The 23,409-nt window shown below is 40.6% G+C and overlaps 1 protein-coding gene across 3 annotated transcripts; it reads right to left on the bottom strand.

Moving 5' to 3' along the window:
- Positions 1-510: 510 nt before the first annotated feature.
- On the bottom strand, positions 511-23,324 carry LOC113668603 (uncharacterized). 3 transcript variants are annotated; one of them, XM_089213969.1, is made up of 11 exons: positions 22,699-23,324; positions 21,274-21,386; positions 19,848-20,018; positions 12,510-16,852; positions 9,581-12,414; positions 6,225-9,360; positions 5,006-5,194; positions 4,177-4,414; positions 3,573-3,739; positions 2,446-2,605; positions 511-1,770 (listed from the first exon to the last, which is right to left on the bottom strand). In XM_089213969.1, the coding sequence occupies exons 2-10, from the start codon at positions 21,347-21,349 to the stop codon at positions 2,471-2,473; spliced, it is 11,289 nt and encodes a 3,762-aa protein (XP_089070095.1). In that variant the 5' UTR covers positions 21,350-21,386; positions 22,699-23,324; the 3' UTR covers positions 511-1,770; positions 2,446-2,470. The 3 variants fall into 3 exon arrangements, with proteins under 3 accessions (XP_089070095.1, XP_089070094.1, XP_089070093.1); XM_089213968.1 differs by having other exon boundaries at positions 3,725-3,739; positions 22,699-23,322; XM_089213967.1 differs by having other exon boundaries at positions 3,587-3,739; positions 22,699-23,317.
- Between the last annotated feature and the right edge of the window lie 85 nt (positions 23,325-23,409).

The following is a 23,409-nucleotide window of genomic DNA, read 5'->3' as shown; positions in this document are numbered from 1 at the left end:
TTTCACTGAATGTCCCATCCCTCCTCCCCCCCCCCCCCCCTGTTATAAGAAACATTCACAGTTACCATCATTGGTGCACGTATACCCATTCCGCGGTTTTACTGACAATTGAAATGCAGAAAAGGTAATCACGGTGTGGCGCCAAACCCGTCATGATTTTCTCAGTTTTCGATAGTTCTACTTCTACGTGCTTCCATTTTGGATATCGTACATTTCGTTTGATTCGATACTAAACGACGTAGTTTGAAAATTCCTGGGCTTGAGACCATTCAACTGGACGTCACTGAATCTAAGGAGTACATAAAGAGGAATAATTTTTTTTTAAATCTTTTTTTCTGCAATCTTATTTATAAAAATAGACTGAGTCAGATTGGTGAAACGTATTCCCCCGTATTTGAACGCGGAATTGCGGCATCAAGAGATTTGATTTAACAATAACAATTAACTGCAAAATTTGACATTAATACCATCAGTTGCGTCTGTACTTCATGTACTACTGACGTTCTTCAACGAATAGAAGAAGCATTTAATCTCTTTACCCTGGGGATAATTACATTGCAAATGTAGCCATAGTTTCATCTTCTCATTTAATCAAGCCTCAATCTTTATCTAACATATAAAAATTATAATGATACAAATAAAAGTACAAGATCAACATAGTAGTTGATGGAAATAACAAAAATTAAGTTTATACCAGTTGTTCACACCACTTATACCAACTATAAAAATTAAATCTTAATATTTGTACCCGTTCCTTTTTCTTTGTTTCAATATTCATGCTTGCCCTAAGATTTAAAACTACTGTTGCGCGAGAAAAAACGAGTGGGTGCCGGCTCCAAGACCCACTCTAATTTCCACTCGATCAAAAACAGGCTTTGAGCTGAGCAACCTGAGTCAGACAACCTAATATCTAAAAAATAACCCCTCCATTCTGTATTTGCTTTTAACAATAAAAAAGGTAGCTTTACGAAATAGAAAAGTTAACCAATTCTTACCAAGGAAACAATTTCACCATCTCGAAACCCAAACTCAGTTAGTGTGTATTTTTCAGAACCCAGTATTAATTTTCCACAATTAAACTTATCTAAGTCAATTTTCGTCTATTTGTTTTATTTAAGTAATAGCAGAGCAAACAATTGTATGGCTATTGGTAGTATTGGTATTAGTAACTATAAACACGCCAAAAGGAATCCCACCTACTAAACGCCGACGCCCAAACGTGTCTGCGTAGTTCCTTGTGAATTTATTTTGGCGGAGACACGTATCGCAATCAGTCAACCTTATCCTTGTAAGGAAACTAACAGTATACAGTCGAGACGTCGCAATTAATCCATAACGAAAATGACCTGACCATGATATGCAGACAAGTCACTATTATTTTACACGGCAATATAGTTTTTTTTTCCCACTGCATTTCTATCTTAGCCTGCTTACTACTACAAAACTACTGTAGACCGTATATTATAACTAATGCATCGTCACCGCTGTTTTCATTCCCCTGAAGAGAACTTCACGGTGGCTCCATAAACTTTCAGAGCATAACCCTGGCCGTGATTCCCCAGGCAATCAAGAACATCCTCAAATCGTATGAACCTTAATCCAGAGGGATAATTATCAAAAACGTGTCCCAAGCGCTCCCAAGTACCATCACTTAGTGCAACTTGCCTATGAGCTAAAAATGGTGTTTCTCCCGGAAGTTCCCTCTTTTTATCGTCAAGAAGCGACACTTTGATAAAATATCCACCACTGCAACCTTCCTTGATGGCAAACCTGCAGGAGAGAAAGAAATAAAGTAAGTAAGCAAAGCCTTCATACAGGCCCAAGTGGCCCATGGGACCGGCGCTTAACCGGCCGGTTTCATTAGCACGAAGCGGCTAGGAGTATTGCTACTCCCCCCTGGATGGGATGCTAGTCCATCACGGGGTTACCCCCAGCATATTTGCTGGTACCCATTTGTACACCTGGGTGAAGAGAAGCACTGTGAGAGTAAAGTGTCTTGCCTAAGAACAACACTCAATGACCCCGGCCAGGGCTTGAACCCGGACCACTCGATCCGGAGTCGAACGCAATAACCATGGGGCTACCGCGCCTCCAAGAGAGAGAAACGAAGGAAGTTAACTAAAAAGAAAAAAATGAAAGAAGCAAAGTCATAATGGAGAAGACCTACAGTGCATTGTCTCTTTATAGCGTAACTAAAGACTAATATACCGCAAATCCTGAGTTTCGTAAGAAGTCTGTGTCTGAGGAGTTCGCACCGACCTTTCAGCCAATGGTCCCTCATGTTATCCTGCATTAAAGGCTGTTGCATACGTTCCTTTTGATTTTTCATTGGTTGGTTAGGCTTGTCGAAATCTACATTTGCTTATTGCTGTTGTTACTTATTAGGCGGGGGGGGGGGTGATTGTCGTACCTTATATAGACAAACAAGCTAAATTTCCAACTCACCACTCGTAGACTTTAATTGCTGGCTTCATTTCGTCCAGATACTCAGGAATAAAGCCTTGATCGAGTAGATTGATTGTTTGAGTTCTCCAACTGCTGGGTCCGCTAGCTGCTGCAATACACCAGCAATTGTTTCTGTTCTCTTCTGGCCAGTCATCAGTATCTAGAATACATGAAAAGACAAAATCATCATGAAAATAGAACCGGTGCTGTAAAACGTTAACGAAAAATTGTCTTAAGGGTAATTCGAGGTAATTATTAACGATTGATAGCGTTCAGGTCTGCTTTGGTTTAAATAATCGAAAGATATTACCACCTTGTGTAAATGGTGCGCTAATGAAACGATTTTACAATGGTTTGTGAAGACCACAAGATACATTAGTTTAATTTTGATTTGCCGTCCACTTGATTTTGTACAGGATTATTTTTGTAATCAGATATTTCTCTGATATTTTGCAACCTATTAACTTTTCTTTTCAACTATTACCTTTTCGGTTTATCTTCTCAGGCTCAATTTAATCCTTTTATTGCAGGGAATTTTTTCTTGTCCAAAGTCTATTGTTTGAACGAATTGCGATTTAAATATGTTTTTATAAAATAATTCAAATAGTACGCGCGCTCTGATTGGCCATAAAACCATTTTACATGAGCGTATGTAAACACGGTTTTCATACTGAATCTTCTCGCGGAGTTCTCCCTGCTATTTATTTAGCAGTAACTCAGTTTCTTTAAGTTTGTTTTGAGTACAGTAATGGAAGAAGAAGATTTTCCTAATTTTTTTTTGGAGCTTAATTTTCTAGTATTCAAGAAACGGCCGAAAAGCCAAATGAACAACAACAACAAGCACGTCGCTTTCCTTCGTTGCAAGAAGAGGCTCTTTCATTAGTTATTTTATAAAAGAAATGTAAAATGCTTTCCGTGTTTACATAGCCTGATGTAAACACGCGGGAGGTTGGGAGAACGCGAGATAAGCGTAGGAAACCACGACGCGAAGCGGAGTGGTTTCCAGCTTATCGAGTGTTCTCCCAACCTCCCAAGTGTTTACATCAGGCTATGTAAACACGGAAACCATTTTACATTTCTTCAGTCTTCTACATAATGTCATATATCCCTGACTTGGAGGTATTTACACTGTTTTTCTTACCACAAGGTGCACTCTCTAGTCTGTATTGGTTCAGTGAAGGCTGTATCAAATACCAAGGGCATGTGATAATGTCATATGCAAAGCCCCTTTCGTTCCATCCTGTCGCAGGTGCAAAGTTTGGATTTTCCAACAAATTACCTTGCAGTCCGACGGCTATAAAATGTATAAAACAAAACAAAACGGAATTTAAAAGGCACGCAGGACACCTTAAGGTGGCATTGCGTGAAAGGTTGGTTTGATAAATTTTCTCTTTCTTGGAGTCAATTTTAAATGAGATTAAAAGAATTTTAAAAAAGCAAAGTAGTCGAGTCAAGATTGCCCTGTTGCAGTTAAAAATGTCTTATGTAAGCGCTTTTCTCTTTACCTGTCTGAGTAATGAATAAGAGCATTTTGGCTGGAGCTCATAAGATTTATGAAGATAAAAAGGCAAAGTAGTTGATTCAAGATTGCCCTGTTGCAGTTAAAAAATGTCTTATGTAAGCGCTTTTCTCTTTACCTGTCTGAGTAATGAATAAGAGCATTTTGGCTGGAACTCCTAAGATTTAACGGACAAAAAGGTAATCATGAAATCACAAACAGAATTCAATTACCGGTATCAGTGTGAACAGAGGTGGCTGGGCTTCTAATGCCAATTCCTCGTGTGGCACTCGCTACAGAGATACAGAATAAATAGTCCCTGTCGGGTGTCAAATCTTCGAGTATTTTCTCTGTCGCCGATAATTCTGCATCTGCCTGTCTCCAGTCTGAATCTTCGTCGTGTTCGCGGTAGGAGATGACGTACTTTGAATAATCTTGAGTTCGAATGTTGTCAACAGGAACCCACTGTAGCTGAAATATGCAAAGGAAACATAAACAGACTCCGCCGACAGTCGCAACTCAAGCGCATGCGTATGCCAAAGTTTACGCTTTAAGAACCAGTTGATGAGCAAGTTAATTCCTTTGCATATTTTTTTGCACAGGAGACAATTTCTCACATATGCTTTTCAACTTTCTCTACAATGGCAAATCCCACATGCATGAAATTCTCATGAGTACTTACTGGTAAAAAAAAACCTCATTATTATTGTGCTACGATTTCAATTAATACGAGCGCCTGAGTTCACGCTGAAATGTGTGGGATTGTATAAATTCGTACAAAATAGTGGACATAAGTTATTGCCCTACAGGTATGGAAGATGTTATTTCCGAGTACTACAGCGCAAGAAACGGAACTTCTATTATTCTAAGATTTATCCAGGCCGAGTTTCAAAAGTGGACGATCGATTTCATGTTAACCTATACCCCTGAATTAAAAAATGATAAGATGTTCTAGACACTGTGTAGTGACAACTAGTAATTACGAAATTACCGACTGACAAAACGGCATTAATGTCCGGTGACAAATAACTTAATCCTACCAGCAGACTGCTCATGACTTACTGTTACTGCAGAACTTTTCCGCATGGCAATAGCAATTGGAGCGTCCATGATGATAGCCAAGAAATCAGCCTCTGTATAAACACTGTGTAATTTGTGGGTCGACCCCTCTGATCGAACTCCAAATCTGTACCAGCCCGGGGAAGACATGCCTAGAGCTTCAGCTGTTGATGTCAACTGGTGGCTGGTTGTCTAGAGTTTGAAACAAATTTCGAATAAAGGACTAATTTAAAGAGACAATGTCCTAATATTATTTAGGAGTACTCAAAAAAGCGTTAAAGCTTTCAGTTCTAGCCTTTTGCTTAATCTGGATGAGTCATTGTTAAAAAATACTTTTACTGTCAGGTTAGAACTATTGAATCGCCGGCTATTTAGGTGCAGTATCAGCCGTATCAATCTCTTTGCGGTTAGAATGATAAACGGCTTGTTGTGTGACTGGTGACTCGTGATATGGTATGAATTGAGTAGCAAGAAATAACGACGTAACACAGTGGCCGAGCACTCCTATTTGGTTTTCTTGGTGAAAATGTTTGCCATGTCGGCCTGCAGTAAAATTACAGAGCGTGAACGTTTCGACCATCGTTCATCGTTTACAGTTTGTGAGAACGTATAATGACTGACTCACTTGAAGCTTGCAATCTATTCACAATGTTCGCGCAAAAACGCACGTTGAGAGGGAAATGAGAAAATGGCAATTGAGTTCCCCTGTCCAATTACTACGTCTTTTTAAGGTCGGAGAAAGATTTGGCTAAATCCAATTAGTGAAAAACAGGTTTCTGTTCCCAAAAATTTACTGGCCAAAGATGTGTCTGAAGAATGAAACTCCAATTGACAATCGTCAGAATAATGGCTGGTAAAACTTATAAAGAGACTTGAGTATTCCCAAACCTTAACTATGCAGACCATCACAGAAATCTGGTTCAGCATATGCAACCAGTTATGCTGAGCTGAGCACTACAAGCACAAGTCACCGAACACAACTGCATTGTGGGCGATAAATGACCGATGTTGAGCGAGACGTCCTCTACGACGCGAGAATCGGGCATAGAAGTGAACTCACGACAAAACTGTCGTTACACAGATATTTACCCTCCCCTTGAAATACAGCGTAAACATCAAGGCCAAGGTTTTTCTTGCGTGCAAAGGCTTCAAAAAATCATGTTAGAAAGGGATATGTACAAGCAGCATGCATGAAAACACGTCTTTTAGTAGAGTAGTTTACCTTACGTGCTCCTTTTTTTTGACGGCCTGAGTCTGACATTTTCCAAACGCTCACTTCGAAATTTTTGGACGAATATCCTTCCCAGCACACTTTAACACATTTGTTGTCAACTTGTGAAACGTCAACATTGGTTGGAGATTCTTCGCAAACCAGAGTCTCCGAAGAGTAACCGATAGAGTGAAGTGAAATAACTAGGCCCTGATTTCCTTTTGGCTGGACTTTGGCCACAAACTTGTCAATCCCCTTTACGGGGAAATTTTCTGTGTTGATGCTGCAAGAGATAGCATCTTTCGGCACCTCGTCTGAAAATGGAATAAGAGTGGTAGTTCCATTCTTCTCCTCCCTTGTTTGCATTACTTCTATCAAATATCGAAGAGCTAGATTGACAGGAGTCCAAGTTATCTTCAGAGTTGAACTTCCTGGATCGAATGCCATGTGGATTGGTAAAGCTGGCCTCAACCAGGCCACTTCTTCCTGAGAGAAGGAAAAGGCACTTGGAAGATATAACTGCGCTTGTGTTTCGATCATCTGAGCAACCCCTTTGTGGCGACCATCAATGGAAGTAATTAAGACACTTTCATCGAATTCGATGACCTCCTTTCCTCCTCCGTGACACTTTAACTCTTTACATCCCAGCAGTGCCTCTTGGATATCGCCTTCTTTCGTTTTCACTTTGGTAGCGTCAATAACTCCAAGTCTTACAGTTCCGTCGGTGGAACATATACAGCTTACGATCATGCGACGTGTATCGTTGTTAAAGGTAATATTGACGTCTATAGGTGAGGAGCAAGACGGAATAGTTGATTCAGACTTTGTGTTCGCTCCTCCAATGTTGACCTCATCTCCTAGCACCAATACCAGTGATTTGTAGAGCCCATTGGATTCTAACAACATCGATAATACGTCAAATTCCTTCTTCATCTGGTTTCCAACTTGACACAAATCGTGGGTCACTCTCTCTTCAGAAGCTATGCATTCAGTCTTTGAGTTAAAGACTTTGATGCTATACCCAGCTGCAGATTGAACGGATTTCCAGGCAACAGTGAAGACTCTGTTTTTATATTCCTGTGCTACAGAAGCAGGTGGATTTAACAAACTCACTTCGTTTGACTTTTTTACCTCACTAGGCAAATTATTTTGATCCCCAATGTTCACAACGAGAACTTGATATACTGCACCTTGCGGTTCGTCCGCTGGGTAGATAGGAAACTTAAAGAGAGTTTGATGAAGCAACCGATCTCCAACATCTTGTTTGACGACAAAGTCTTGCTTGTTCAATTTGTTACTTCTGTGAGCAGTATCCTCTAACGACAAAGTGAAGTGTCCAGGTTTAGAAGAGATGACCGACTCCAACTGTCTGGACTGGATGTTATACTTTAGGGAAACGCTTTCCGGGGCATCTCCGCTTTTTAACTGGGTCGGGCTCAAAGAGGGTGGACTGTTCATCAACTTCGCATTACCTATTGCAACGACCCTTGTCGCAAAAGGACCACCATCGCTAAAGCACATTTTATCGACTTCAAAAGAATAGGTAACTGTTGGGTACCAAGTACTATGTGGCTTCTGAACGACATGTCTGCCTGCTATTTTGGAAGGCGTAGTCTTACTGAAAACTTCAATCACATGAGATCCTGCACCAGGAACCGATTTGAAAGCGACCTTTAGCAATCTATCTTTGAATGAGTATTCCTGAATGACAGAGGCAGGTTTCGGCAGTTGGGAAAACTCTGTGCTTGAGGTAGATGGTACACTTGGAAGATGAAGGATGTCCATTCCTTGGGCAATCACCGACACAACGTACATCAAACCAGTTTTCATCTTTATTTCATCCATTTCAAACACCACCTCGTCTTTCTTCTCTTCGCAAATTAGCTTTTTCGCAACGCTCGAATTGCTTTCCTTCTCCCTTATGCTAATTTCATACATTGTTGCTCCTATAACAGGTCTCCAGGTAACGGTAAGTTCATTTCTCTGAGGGTCGTACGACAGAAATACACCTTGAACATCAGGAAGGAAGGACAGTTTCTCTTTATAACTGACAAAGACACTTGCAAGCGTTGATTTTTCCCCTAAGGAACATAAACGAATATCATAAGGAGATCTTGCACGCTCAGCTATTTCACTGACCTGTACTTTAACAATAGATTTGAGATTGTCTCCCGTTGGCCTTGCCACCTCTCTTGAATAGATCACGTTGTTTGTCTCCACTGAATTTATCTCACAGAGGAATCGTGCGATGTTTTGGGTGTTGCTCACTTTCCATTCAATTTTCAGTTGCTGTGGCTTTGATTCGTACGTGACATGAAGATCATTGGGTGCCGCTACGAGGTAAAGTTCCGGTGAATATCTGAATTCTCCTGGCACTGCGTCCTGTGCCTGAGCACAAACACGAACGCGAGTCTCACCGGGAGCTCCAGAAGTAAGTTTTTCTGCGTAAAAAGCGTGAGTTATCTCTTCTTTTCCGGAATGCCCATCTACGATGGCACTTCCTACTATGGTACCGTCACAGGTTATGACTTCAGCTTTGTAATCAACTGCGTACTTGACTTGAGAGAATCTGACGTGCACCTCCCTTCCATCACGCCTTGATTGAGCCTCAAGTTGTGACGGCTGAGGAAGGAAAGGTTTTACTTCTTCTGATACCAATTGCTCTTTTCCTTCAAACATTATATTATCGTGAAGGTAGACAGCCTGAACAGACACTTTGAAAATTTTGCTGTTGTACTTAACTGTGGTACCTTTGCAGTTGACTTTGTTGTCTTCGGTGGTCTTGTCTAAAAGAATTGTCTCCATTTCTCCGATATCAAATCGCGAAAGTCTTACATTGTACTTTACATTTGGTTCTAGAGGTTTCCAGTAAACGACAACTTCATCTAGTTCTGGAAGGGAAATTGTCAGGCCTGAAACAGTTAGCCGATCATGAACAATTTTCCTAGCTTCTGCTTCTTTTCTTTCCGCTTCTTCTTTCCTTTTCTCTGCCTTTTTTAGCTCTTTGGACTTCCCAGTGAAAAAGCTGATGATGCCTTTTATGAAGGACATTAAAGCCCCCAGTCCTGCAACTACGACAGAAACTTGAGCTATGACGGATGCAGCGCTGACAGCGAGCTCTGCTAAAGTTGCTCCTCCCTCAGCCACTCTACAGGGAAAAAGAGGGAAATCATTACAATCATTACATTAAGGGTTCTTCCGCAAAGTCTAACTGAAAATTTAAATGATCTGCTAAAGAAAGGATGGATCGATAAAATTATAAGTGCATAGGTCTCTCGAAAAAATGTCTTATTCAGATATTCGTTTCTAAAAGTACGTTCTTTTTCCGCTTGATTGCTCATTTAAACGATTATGAGGAGTAGACTTACGAGGCAAGCCCTCTCGAGGCAGTCTCCAAGGCCTTCTCGACATTTGATACTTCTTCCACCATGGTTTCCAGTGTCTTCTCAGCTAGATCTGTCAGATTGGGGCTGTGTGCTCCACGACAGATAAGACCTGAGAGGACTTTACGTGAGAGCTTAATACCACCAAAGGCTGCCATAAACTTGGTTAACTGTTTCGGCTGAGAGAAGATTTGTTTAGCAATCTGCAGGGAGTTTTTCGCAATCTCTTGGATTAAAAACCCAGGTAAGTCGCTCAACCGGAATTCTCGGGAAGGCTTCGTTATCGTTACCACCATCTCTGGGAAATCAATGGTAAGAGAAGGCTCGTCAGTATCGATCATGATATCAAGATACCCCTGCAACTTTAACGCAAACCAGGCATTCAGATTACTGGAACACTTTACCGACGTCTGCTGCACATTAAGCCTACACCTCGAAGTGACGACCTTGTCAAATGCAAGTCCAATAAGCTTCTCACACGGGCTATCGATGAGTTGGCTTAGTTTCTCAAACTCCTTCGCGAAATCGATGAGTTTCTGTAATTCAAGAATGACAGGCCAATTTCGAATCTTGAATCCACCTTTCTGGCTCCATTCAAACTCGACAGAGGGATGGGAGACCCCGAGAAGCTCGCCATTGTAGGTTACTTGTCCAACAAAGCATTTTTGGTTCACATGATAACCCAATACACAAGAACCAAGTTTTTCTTGAAGGAGTTTAACGCCGGTTTGTAATTGGAACTCTGGTTGACCTTCGTAGCGAGATATCTCGATTTCTGGACCCTCGTCGTCTCCAAAGTTCTTCCCAGTAAGTGTTGCAAAAACCAGATCAATTTCAAACTTGGTAGATCCTTTAATGCGCATACCTCTTTCGTCTATTGACAGTTCGACTCCAAAAGCATAGTCAAAGACCTCTATCTCAGTCTCACCTTTGAAACCTTCCTGGAATGTCTTTCCATTTATTTCCACGTTAGATTTTGCATAATAAATTTCTCCCTTTTTAAAGCCTATATCCAGATATCCCGAAGGCCATTGTCTTTCAAACAAGGCAGCGAAAAGGTCATCAATACTCAAGGGGTAGCTGAAATCGAGCGACACCATCGCTACTACAGGTCTGCCTTCTTGGAGAAAGATAGATCCTGTCAGCGCCGTAAGAGGTTTGTCCTCCCTTGTTGAACCGGATTTATAGAATTTGACCGTGCCACTTATGCTACAAACAGGAACAATCGACTCCTTCTCATCTTGATCAAACCTCCAGCTGAGATGAAGTTCTGGATCCTCAATTGAAATTCCAAACATTCCTAATGGCTCGCGTATGGTTCCTGGATCAAATTCAGCTTCCATAGTAAAATCGGCCTTCGATTCTGAGATCTCCAATCCTCCCCTAAATGTAATCGGCTGAGAATCTTCAGTTAATGTCAAGCCCATCATTCCTTTCAAGCTCAAAGTCTTCTCCTTTGATGGCTGGTACATCAGGGTAATTCCGTGAAATTGTAGGTGTCCACCAAAGATCTCCATTTGCGGAATGTGAGCCATAAACTCTGTGTCACTCCCATTCTCAGCAATGTGGGCAAAAAGAACAATTTCTGAGTGATTCTGTCTCTCTTGAATTTTGGTGACGTTTGATAACAACTTCGATTCTCCTTTGGAAAAGTCTATCTTCGCAAAAACAGTCATTCCACTTCTCATTTTTTGATCTGAGATGCTTTGGCTTTCTAGGTTGGTGAAAGGTAAGTCGGCCATTAGTTGTTTCTTCTCAATGTCCTCAAGCTCAGAAATTTCTTTCAACATTTCTGCGACTGTCAGCTGCTCAAACTCCTTTGAAATCACGCATAAGTTTGCGTTCTGCACCAAAATGACCTCATCAACAACGTTAAGACTCTCATTGATTGAGGAAAATCTGAAATCATTTCCGAGGCTTAGACCGAACAGGAAACCGTACCGAGGAGAATTCTCGCCAGAGGCTGTTTTCTTGACTATCAGCAATCCTTTTCCAAACCCAGCGACAGTTCCGAAAAATAGAAGTAATCTCTTCGACACATTTACAGACAAAGACGCTCTGTTAAACCTGGGACAGCGTACAGTGGCATCAGTTTCGTGAGGAAGAAGTCCTTTCCATGAATTTGAAGAATCCGAACTAGTAGCAAATGATTTAGTTATGACGTCCAGGTCAATATCTGCTGGATTTTGCACAGTGCCATGTAGAACTGTTTCACCTTTGCTGTTATGGTACACTTCAACAGCCACATCTAAGGTGTCTTGTACGAGAACCTTTCCATTAAGAGAAACGGAGCCGCTCCACGCATTGGAACTACGTTCTCTCGTAAAATGTACCTTGCCACCGAGATTGTGAACAGTTAAGGTACTAAATCCAGCATCGAGGGACCAATTGCTATGGGATTCACCTTCTAATTTGAGGGAAGTTGTTTCTTCACCTTTTTCTAATCTGAAAAGGAAAGAGCTTAATGCAACACTCCTAGGAAGACTGAAAGGTACATTAGGAGATATCTGGTTGGCCATCTCCTCAAAATCGACTTTCGTTGAGTGGTCTGCCTTATTAAAGAGACCTTCCAACACCAATCCTAACTGCTTGTCTCTTTTGAACGTAACTTTTAAGGGGAGTTTGCCGATGCTAAAAATTCCGGCGATAAAGATTTGTACTTGTGCAGGATCTTTTGTTTCGTCCTGATGATACTCAAGTCTTGCCTCGTGAAGTTGAATGAGCGGCTTCTCGAGTACTGTTATCGCTGCTGTCGTCTTGACTACAGCATCCATCTTACGAATACGAAATGGAGATGCTTCAAACTGAAGACACGCTTCCTAAAAGTAACATCAAGAGAAATAGAGCGTGAAATTGTAATAGAGTTGTTGTAGACTAGCGGAAAATTACCCAACGAAAGGCAACAAGCATTTACCTTTAATTCAATGTTAAGAAAATCTGGGGATCCATCAACTTGTGGAACTTCGTCCTCTGGACTCTTCAGCCCCACAAATCTGAGTAACGATGACAGTGTCAGTCTCCCTGGAGAACCTGGCTTGATTACCGCTTCCAAAATGGTACTGCTTGCTTCCTGGCTTGTAGAGGAGAGCTCCACGGTAAAGCTTAGGGTCTGGTCGTTGCTCTTAAATTGCCCGACGACTGAGATGTGCTTTGTAGCGTTACCAGACAGTTCCGTCGTGTATACTAGACAAAGCTGGTGCAAGACAAAGGGTCCAAGTGTAAGGGAACCGTCGATTCGCACACGTACCCTTCGTAAATGCCACTGTTTCTCTGATGGAAAACTCAAAATTACGTTAACTTCTTGAACATGAAAAGATTTGACCTGCATATATGCATTACTGCCGGAACAATCTTCCATTTGCTTTGGAAAGAGACGCTCCAAGCACTCATCCGTGGACATATTGTCTACCAAGATGTAGTGTCCCAGCAATTCCCGACGTTCGGTATCAAAAGTCAAGGTTGCGTGACTTTTCGGATTCAGATATCCTCGCAGTGAAATGCACATCGGCGAACGCCCTTGGACATCGGCGTAACGCACTGTTGCCTCAAGGTTGTAAAGACTAATACTTCCGATGGAAAGGGTTCGTTTTCTCAATACCGCCTCGATCTCAGTTAGTTTAAATGTAGAACCATTGTTTTCAAAAGAAATGGCAGCCCTAGAAATCATCACGTCTAGGATTTCATCGATGACAGGAAGATCGTGTAACACGGAAAACCCAATGCCTTCAAGGAACTGATGAAGGGTAAACGAATCATCCCCGTTTTTGAACATTAGAGTTCCGGGCACACCTGGTTTTGGCAAGGAAAATGCAGCTCTGCATGTGAACTTGTTAAACACCAACAACGTCACCTCTGCCTCTGCATACCATTGATGACATCCATACTGCACCAGAAAGGTTGCTTCTTGTATGGTAAATTTTTCCTCAATAATTGAACATTGCGGAACAAAGAGAGACAGAGAAAAAGATTCGATTGCACGCTTCTGGTAGTTTACATCGAGGGTGATTTTATTCAGCAGGATTGCATTCAGGATATTTACCATAAACGGAAAGAAGGACATCATGGACGTCATCTGCTGTCCGAGACCGATAGCTTCAAGTGCTGTTTGCATCGATATCTCTGGAAGGTTTGGACACAACGAAATGCTGCAAGCATAAGCCTGGGAATTGTGATGATTGGAAGCATTTACTGGCCACAATGAGAACTTCGAATCCAAGAATGCATTGGCATCTGTAGATGTGGCAAAAGCTAACTTAAATTGGACTTCATAACCAATATAAGGGTGACTGCTGAGTGGATTGAAAATCGTGATGGTTGCTTGGCTACCCTGAGGTGAAGAAAGACCGTTGGGAAGTATTGATGCAAAGTTGTCAAGCGCAAACTCAAAAGCCATAGAAGAAACCCGTGTCACGTCGTAACTTTGGATATCTTGGACAACACGAATGGTTGGCTTGGAAAGTTGCAAATCATGGATGACTTTGTTTAGTAAGGGGACCGCTAATTCCTCAATGCTTACTGGAGGATCTAACATCTTTACTACTGAAAGGAAATTGGCGCTTTCAGAAAAGCAAATAATCACCTCTGGTACAACTGTCGATGTAGGTACTATTCTCAGATTTACAGCGGTTGTTCCTATAGTAGCTTCACACTCTATCACAAAGTCACTCCTTTCGGTGCGTGGGTTTTTTACAGTGACATGACACTGGGATAACTCTATAATCAGTGCTCCACCCAAAGTGATTTTATTCTTTTCTGTAGGAAGAATGAGGTAGAAGTCTCCATTCAGTACTTCGACAGCTAATGGAGAGGTGAAATAGTTAACTGTCGAAAGCAAACGATCTACCTTCCAGGTAAATATTTCTAAACCCAGAAGGTGCGTAGGGAAGGCTTTTGCTAAAGCCTCCAAGGGAAGGTATCCCATTACACGCTGAAGTATTGTCCCTAAGGTCAATTTGTCGCGGTTTTCCAGTGGCACACCTCCAAGCGCATTCAAATACATATCAACGGATGGTTCTTTCGGTTTCATATGCTCGCTAACATTTAAGGCATAGTCGACAAAGCAAACAGACGTGGTGATCAGAAGAGTCACGTCTGGTTTGGAACATAGATCTTTCACTACGACCTCCAGCGTGTTAACTGGGGACGCGTCGAACATCATAGGGCGCAATTTGGTTAAAACCTGGATTTTGCTTGAAATGACTTTGCAATCGACGGAAGATGAAAGTTCAACTATAGATAAATCCATATCGACTTCGTTATCCAGGGCTTCATATCCGATAGATCCAGCGGGTAGTTCCTTCCTAAGGCGCTCCACGTTTGAAAAACCGAGCAAAAGCTCGAGTGCACCTCTAACATTGATTGTTTTTTGGTCCCTTTTGGATCCGAGTGACTTCAAGAATTCCTTAAGGGATATCCATCTTTCATCCATTAGTGGACCGGAAAACGTCTTGTGGTCGAAAACGAAAGGGATGGCTTTATTTTTTTTATTAGTACACTTAAGGAAGCCGTCTTCTTCAAAAAAGTAATTTCCCTCAGGAGATCCTTTGATTAAGAATCCAGCTCCCGAGGCTTTCTCGAGCCAAATGTCTCGTTGATAACTCGCTTTAGACTCGCGCTGAAGGGTAATCAGATTTAAGTCGCCAGCTATGGATGGAGCATTGGAGACATTGAGGATATTCTGGGCACCTTTCCTGGGAGTCAGACAGAGTTTCCCGTCATTCTTTACTTCAAGCCAAAGAGGTTTTCCATCTGATCCTTTAGTTTTGACATAGTACTGGTCAAGGTTGGGCAGAAATGACCTCCGTGGGATGGTGAATCCATCGTTTTTTCCCAGTTGCTGGGAAACATCGATTCGCACATTGTCGTCTCTCTCAAATCTGCTTGTTCCAACAGGTGCAGTATTAATTTCCTCGTTGGGGTCCAACTTAAATGAAACGTTATTCTTCAGGTAGTAAAGAGAGACAAGCTTATTCCACTGCTTGAACGGTTCTTTATTTACATTAGGAAGATATGAAGACGGAACGGCTCCCCCAGAGGTGAACACGACTCTGCATGGCTTGTTCTTTTTCACGGCAGCTTTTATGATTCCCTTTATGACATCTGGTGAAGGGTGTTCATATCTTCCGCTGGCAGATACGTAGTATGTCTTGGAATGGAAGGACTCAAAAAAGCCATCAATACCAATTTTTCCGGCAAAGTAGTCTTGAAAAATATTGTCATTACCCATGAGGCTTACGACTAGAGGCCACCATTCAATCTTCCTCTTCTTTAAATTTGTAGAAACCCATGGAAAAACTAAATCATCGGCAACGTTTTTCTTCAGACTCTCCCAGTTTGCTAAACCACTTAAAGCTTCTACATTCTTACATGGGTCGACGCATTCAGACGGCTGCTGAAGCACTGCCAGAACCTCAAGGTGCTTCTCTTTCACTTTGTGAAATAACTCTTCTGGTGTTTCCTTCGTTGCGTTTTTCAGTTGCTTTTTAATTACCTCAAGGAACTTGTCGGCGATCCGCTGAACGGCCTCTCCGTTTCCCATTCCAGGTCCTCTTTTTAGCTGCTGACGAAAGTAATCAAGGTCTCTCTCCTCTTCAGGGTTCTTGTCGCATAAGATCTTCTGGTTTAGACTCAACGACAGTAACACCATCGCCGCCAAATTTTGAAAGGCCCATGAAGGGGGCATGACCTTTCCTAAAATGCTGTTCTTAGAGCTCCCGTGGTGAGGTAACTTGAAGATGTCCAGATCATAAGCCTCGTGACCTCGAAGCATTGCCACAATGTCATAGCCGTAAGCATCCCCAGTCAAACAGATCTTGCCTCCTTCTTTAGTGTAAAGAATGATGCTCGATTTGTTCAAATCTTTGTCCTCAGTTCCCCCTTTCAACTTGCTTCTTTGCTTCTCCTCCAAGTGAGGCTTCTCATCTTTGGATGGCTTGTGACGCTGGTATAGAACACCAGGCGACGTAGGAAAAGAAAAGATAATATCATTTCCGAAAGCATTCTGTATGTCGTCAATGTCTAGGCTTATCTCGAATTTCGTCTTTAAGAGAAACTCAGAGAAGCTGCGATAAGCTTTTCCGTCCTGAGCAAATTTTCTTGTGAGTAATACAGGACCATTGCAAATCAATCTTTTGTCTGGGCTGGCTGATGTGACGCTTTCTTGGTACACGTCGGGGAGGAGCTCCCTAAAGAGCCTTTCCACGCCATCCAAGTGATCGGCGTGTGGATGTGTGACGATTGCCCCGTCGAGTTTGACTCCTGACATAGATTGGATTTGTACACAAAGTCGTCACAAGGAAGGTGGAAATGGATATCAATAAAAAGAAAGACAGTTAAAAAGATTTGTGAGAGTAGACGATTATACGTTACCATATGATGATATAGTTTTCGATGATTAAGAATCTGTAATTGAGGTTATGAATATATATATATATATATTTTTTTTTTCGGAACCACTAGCCTCCATTGAAACGTTTTTTACGTAACCTATTAAGATCAAAGCATTTATGGCGATAGGTATACAAAAAATCTTCCTCGTTCTTCGCCGTTGGCATTCGTATTAGGGAGGTTTAACAAGATGTTTACGTCGAATGACGAAAATTGAACTTCGTGCGTTTATGTCTCCGAATATTTCAGTTTAAAGTGACCAGAAAAGTCGTTTTCAATCCTATCTCTGTATTGGTGTGAGGATTGCTGGACGAGTGGGCAAAGTTAGGATTATGTTTTCCCATTTCCCGTCGCTGCTAACGTCATGAAAAAGTCTCTTAGTCCATGGGCCAGAGTAGGTTCTCGGTACCACTCAGGGGAAGAAAATGTGAGTGTCATCTGATGAAATGTTATGTGAAAGACTTTTCAAATTCACTTGATAGCAATCGTGAAAGAGTAGCTTACACTACTTTGCGAACTCTTTTATTTGAAAAAATGCTGCTTTAACATGGAAACGGGGCTGACAAGAAAACGATTATTTCAAATGCCACCTTTGTTTTTTCATCAAATAAATCAGTATCTTCAACATTGTACAGTATTTCAAAATGATTTTTGTCTAAAAGCCAAAATTTATGATTTAATTTGAGAGAAAATTTCAATAAAAAACATGAAGTCAAACTTATGATTTTTGTCTAAAAAGCCAAAATTTATGATTTAATTTGAGAGAAAATTTGAATAAAAACATGAAGTCAAACTTATGATTTTTGTCTAAAAGCCAAAATTCATGATTTAATTTGAGAGAAAATTTCAATAAAAACATGAAGTCAAACTTATGATTTTTGTCTAAAAGCCAAAATTCGTGATTTAATTTGAGAGAAAATTTCAATAAAAACATGAAGTCAAACTTGGAAAGAGATTAGGCTTTAAAAAGTTACAACTTATTAGCTTATGATTCACTGCTCAGATTATGAAAGTTTGATTGTTAGCCCTAAAGATCTCGATTCTTGGAAATTATTCTTGAGAGAGGCTACCATTAGAAATCATACGCCGTTGCTTGATTTGGCCGAGAGTACTAAGGAAGGAGAAATTCCCTCAGTTAGTTATTACAGGAAATGTTGAAGTCTTTTAACAATGAAGCGAGAATTAGCGAAAGTTTCTCAAACAACAGCAATCTTGGTAGAGATTAATGAGAATAATGTCGTCGAGGTAACTGCTGAGGAGATCTTGGCAGAGGCAAGAAAGAGGAGTTGGCTTTGAATTTTGGTGCCACTCTATGCAAAAGAGAAGCAAAACGTGGAACGAGCATGTATTTCATATTGTAAAGAAAGGAAACAAGAGGTTATATGCAATACGTGCTCGTAAGAAGTGTGGTTTAACTGATGGGCAGCTTATCTTGGTCTACCGTAGTAGCACCTACAGTGTAGCATCATCAGATCTGTCTTGGAGTATGCAAGTCCTGTATGGGCTGGCCTCACGCAGTACTTGAGTGATCAAATTGAGTCGGTTCAAAAGAGGGCTCTAAAAATCATTTTCCCGTTTATGAGTTATGAGGACACGCTTAAGAAGTCAGGCTTAATTAATCTATGCCAGAGGAGGGAGGACGCATGCGTCACTTTCCTTAAGCGGAGTTACTACTTTCTAACCTACTACGAAATTTAGTACCGCGATGTCAATTTTCAAGACCATATGCCTTTAGGGCAGGAAGAACTGTGTCTGTACCTACCTCCTCAAGATCTATTAGATTTGGAAATTTTTGTACTATTAAATATCAGAATCATGTGTAATATACTTAACTGCAATTTATCTTATTACTTATAGTATTTAATGTTTACACAATATTTAATATTTATATTTAATTGATATCTAAAATAATTCTATGTATGCATAATGTAGAAGTATTTGTAAATTATGACCCGCCTTGTAATTCAGTTTCTACTGCAAGAAGGCTGAATAAACGATAAAAAAAAAAAAAAAAAAAAAAAGAAGCTAGCGGTTGGACTGGAATTAACATTTCTTTCCGTAATGAGGTTCAAGTCGCTCAGGATGTCATCGGATAAAACTTCGCCTCAAAGGCGTCTGATGTCAACGAACTTCGTTATTGGTATGGGGAAGTTATGCCCTTATTTGTTTATCTTATTTGTTAACTGGTCTGGGGCTTTTTGATTAAGGAATGATTATTGTTATAGGTTATTTTGTGCGAAACAAGTTGATTCGAACCAGCTACCTCCCTGTGCAGACTGTTTACGGATGCACTCCCCGAGGGCAAATTATCAAGCAGTGCGGTTTGGAGAAGGAGTCTACAAAGCCACCCTCAATTCCCTTCACCTAACTATCCATTTAATGGATGAGTGGGGAACCAGCACCTGGAGTTCTTATGGAGTTTTTCTCCTGTTCCTATGCAAGATCATGCAAATTACCCACCTGTACATGCCTCATAAATGGTCTGAAATGCACCGATTAGTGCCGGCTTCGCAATTGCAACAATCTTTCAGAGGAGGAGGAGGAGATGTATGATGATGATTTTTCTGAGGACGATTTGGATGAGGTTGAAGACTAAAACTCCACAAAAAAAAAACATCCGTAGACTTACAATTTTTAGTTGAGCCAATTATAAAGCTATCATTCCTCAATGTAAATTTGGTTCTCAGGCAAATTGATGTACTTGAATTACTCCCATTTTCAAATATTTCGTATCAATTTTTGCCCTTCTTAAACTCACGGAAGCATTTGAAGATTAAGTAATAAGTGCTTTGACTTAAACGTAGAGTGGTTTCAGTTTTCAGACAATTTGGCTCCATTATGTGTTATAACATAACATGTCATGTACCTGTACTGTTTGGAATCTTTGCCAAACTCGTCAGAGTGTAAAGAACATATTGATAGTAGGGGTGAGTTAATTGTAGCTTGGTCAGTTTCTTGGCTCTGTCCTCTTCTGTTCCCCCTGCACCAGTATACCGGATTGGGCCCCCATCCACCAAATACAATCGACGCTTGTTGCCTTTAAGAATAAAACAATTTATTGTATAGATACTGATGAAATACCAGGATTTGTCCTTTACTAAAAAATCATATCTTCATCGTGCGCAGTGAAGATATTATTTTTATCTTTCACGCGTGAGGATATTGGTGTCGCCATGGTTACTAATATGATTGGCCAATTACAAGAGAGCTTCCCGCTCAGGCGCGCGGCCGGTTCTTTTGAAATTATGTAGGAATTTCATCAGTATCTATAAAATAAACAGAACATCACGTGGCCGCTTGGGGATACGAATTTTATCTTCTAGTGCTGAAAGTATCTCTCACGAGTGAGAGTGAGCGGCCATGTAATATCCTCTATTTATCATATAAACTACGATGTTATACAAGAATTTCCAGCCCTGAGGAAAACCGTAACAACACACGTGAAAAAATACGATATTTTTCCAGGTGTGTTTGATATAACCAATCAGCTGCTGACACGTCATTCGCCTTTCGCGCCACTCGCTCAGGTTGATGAATGACGGCAAAGCCTTCACCATTCTCAATCCAAGGTCGTTTGTCGGAATTTTTTTGGACTATAGCTGCTAAAACACTTAAAAATCAGTATTGCTTACAGACAGTGTCGTTCAAACCTACCTAGAAGGGGAAGAAAACCAAAATACAAAAAGGAAAACCGAAAGTTACGTATTTAGTGGCTTTGGTAATGACATTTCTCGCGGCTGAGAACGAAAATCAACAACTAAAAGGTTCGCCACAGGCCGATTTTGGCCGTCTACCTGAAGGATTTCTCTGTCGGTAAGGACCGATTCAGTAACTGAGAATTTTGTTTCATGAAAATTAGGCCCATTGTTTGTTTTTGTAGTGATTCAACGCATGTTTTCATCTTGAGTGCGCTAACGCACTGTACGATTTTTACCCGCGGTGTTGATCCTTTTATTTTCATTCATTAATAAAGTCGACTTTTCTTGTCAGTAAAAGGCTTTTGTGTTTATATGATAAACAAAATAATACATGGTTGCTTGTAGATATGAAATTTCTCTTTTCTTGTTCAACTTGTCGCTGCGCTCACTCGTGGGCTATCGAGTTAAACACTCGAAGAGAAATTTCATATCTACGCGCCTATGTATTATTCTATATATAAGACGATAGGATCAAAATATTCTCTCAGCTGCTGAGATCTCATCCTTACGCGAAATAGCTTATCCATCACTGACATTTCTGAGTCTCTATGTAGGCATTTAGAAACTAGGATTCGGTTACTACTTACTGCTAACCTGATTGAAATTCCAAAATGGAGGCGTCACCGAAAGCGGCGTACACGACATGTAAATACGCCTTGATGTTACTCATCGTTGGGTCTCTCTCACTGAGTGGCCATTACTGCATTCTAAGGAGAGTACATGAAGAAGTTTCAGTATGTATGCACCTACTGCGCGTGTGAACTATGACATTTGAAGAAGAAGCCTGCAACTCTGTGTATAAATCCTTGCATAATCATAGCCTGGATAAGTGATAGTTTCGTGTACGTCTCACGGTTTTGTTTGCGTTGAGTGATCAACAGCAGAGCCGTGAGTGGCGCACATGAGACTGCCAGGTAAGGAGTCTATAAAAAACCTAAAAACTAAAACATTGTCCGATTTTCTTCCACCTACGGGAAGTGAACACCTATTCTGAATGAAAGATAAGCCCATCATCTTGCTATTTAGCATTGCGGCCGTCTGCCGGCTGTTTTTCGCGTTTATGTTTGAGGATATTGTCCGACCAAACAAAGAGTGAAGGTAAAAATCAAGCGATAGATAGATAAGAACCTGGCTACAGATCAAAGGTTTTTAACATCAGACTTCAAGTTAACCAAGAAATTTCCAGCAGGTGAAGCACACTTATTTTTTCCACGGGAACGTCTAATTTTGGGGCTGTAGCTGAACGTTCTTCATCTTCTCTTTTTGCGATTTGTGGTAAAGTATTTCAATAAATACAGAAGTTCTCTCGTTGTCCTCTCGTCGCCTGAGGTTTATCATGATCAAACTGGTGATTTCTTCGATTTTGAATTCTAGCTATTTTTCCGTTACTCACAGGTACGTGACCTGACCGATTACTGCGTGACATGTCTTAGTGATCTAAATTAAAATAGTACAAGATACGCCCCCTTCCTCTCGAGTTCACATAAATATGCTTAATCATTCTGACACTTCTTAGAACGATCCAAAAGAAATCTATAAACAAGCTACCTATTTATTCTTTAGCGAGACAATGAAATGTTCAAATTTCTCAATATTAACCGGTGTCAAGCTATTGGCTTACAAATAGCATTAGAAACAGCCAATTTGAGAAAGAAAACGACACGAGTCTGATGATATGCTGCATTGTGACTCAAAGAAATCGATAGCCGAGTGACTCCCAGTCACGAAACTTTCACTGCTCGCAGTTCCCCTTATTTGAAACCGAAATTCGATTACTTCAAAACGATGCAATCCTCTTTGTCTTATCATCATGCTATGTAAAAATTACACATTTTCAGGAATGTATCCGTTGTTATGCTTTTTGGATTCACCTCTCTTCCTGTCTGACACTTTCGTTTTCAACAACGGGCGAATTCGTTCTGCATCGTCTAATAAGTACAACCCACTGACCAACGAGAAATGGATTTTCGTTTTGATTTAAATGTGGAAATTCTTTAGGATCATATAGGGATCTCTTACCTTCACAGTACCGTGAGGCTGGAAAATAAAAGCACAGCGCTTCGCTGAATTATGATTCCGCACTGAACTAAGCCTAATGTGCAGTTTACGGTGTCATATGATATTTTGTGTTACGGATACGCTGTTTATTGCGTAAACAAGCAAAAGCTTTTGTTTCGTCCAATTCGCGGTAAAAAGCTTCTCGGAATTGTTTTTAACATACGTCTCAATATTCAACACAGTTAAAAGAGTCCTAAAAAACTTCCTTTACTGGCTATAGCTTCCGGTTAGCTTTTTTTTGTCTTCTTTCTTCTTCTACTACCTTTTTTTTGTTTTTTTTGTTTTGTGTTTTGTGTGTGCGTGTGTGTGGTACCTGACCCTTTATTAAAATAATATTTCAATAACCTAAGTAAGGCTGCCCTATCTTTTTAGCCCTCAATGGTTATTATAGGCAGCCTGAACCCTCTCCATTTTTCATGTACCATGTATTTATTTGTATCATTTAATTTAATGTAGTGTACAAATAAAGTTGTTGTTGTTGCTGTTGTTGTTGGTTTTTTTAAGACAGAACCGAACATATTCATGACATGAGCTATTGGACAGTTCATTTTCAACAATTTCTAAAAAGGGCTGTTTGTTTGTAACAGCAATAACTCTAAAAATTTACTTAATTCATTCCTTATCATGCACCTACCTTTATTCGAAAACCAGAGAAAAATGGAATGAGCAAGC

This window comes from Pocillopora damicornis, chromosome 8, assembly GCF_964200805.1.
Source record: "Pocillopora damicornis chromosome 8, jaPocDami1.2, whole genome shotgun sequence".
NCBI lineage: Eukaryota > Metazoa > Cnidaria > Anthozoa > Scleractinia > Pocilloporidae > Pocillopora > Pocillopora damicornis.
This window is presented reverse-complemented; position numbering and strand designations above follow the sequence as displayed.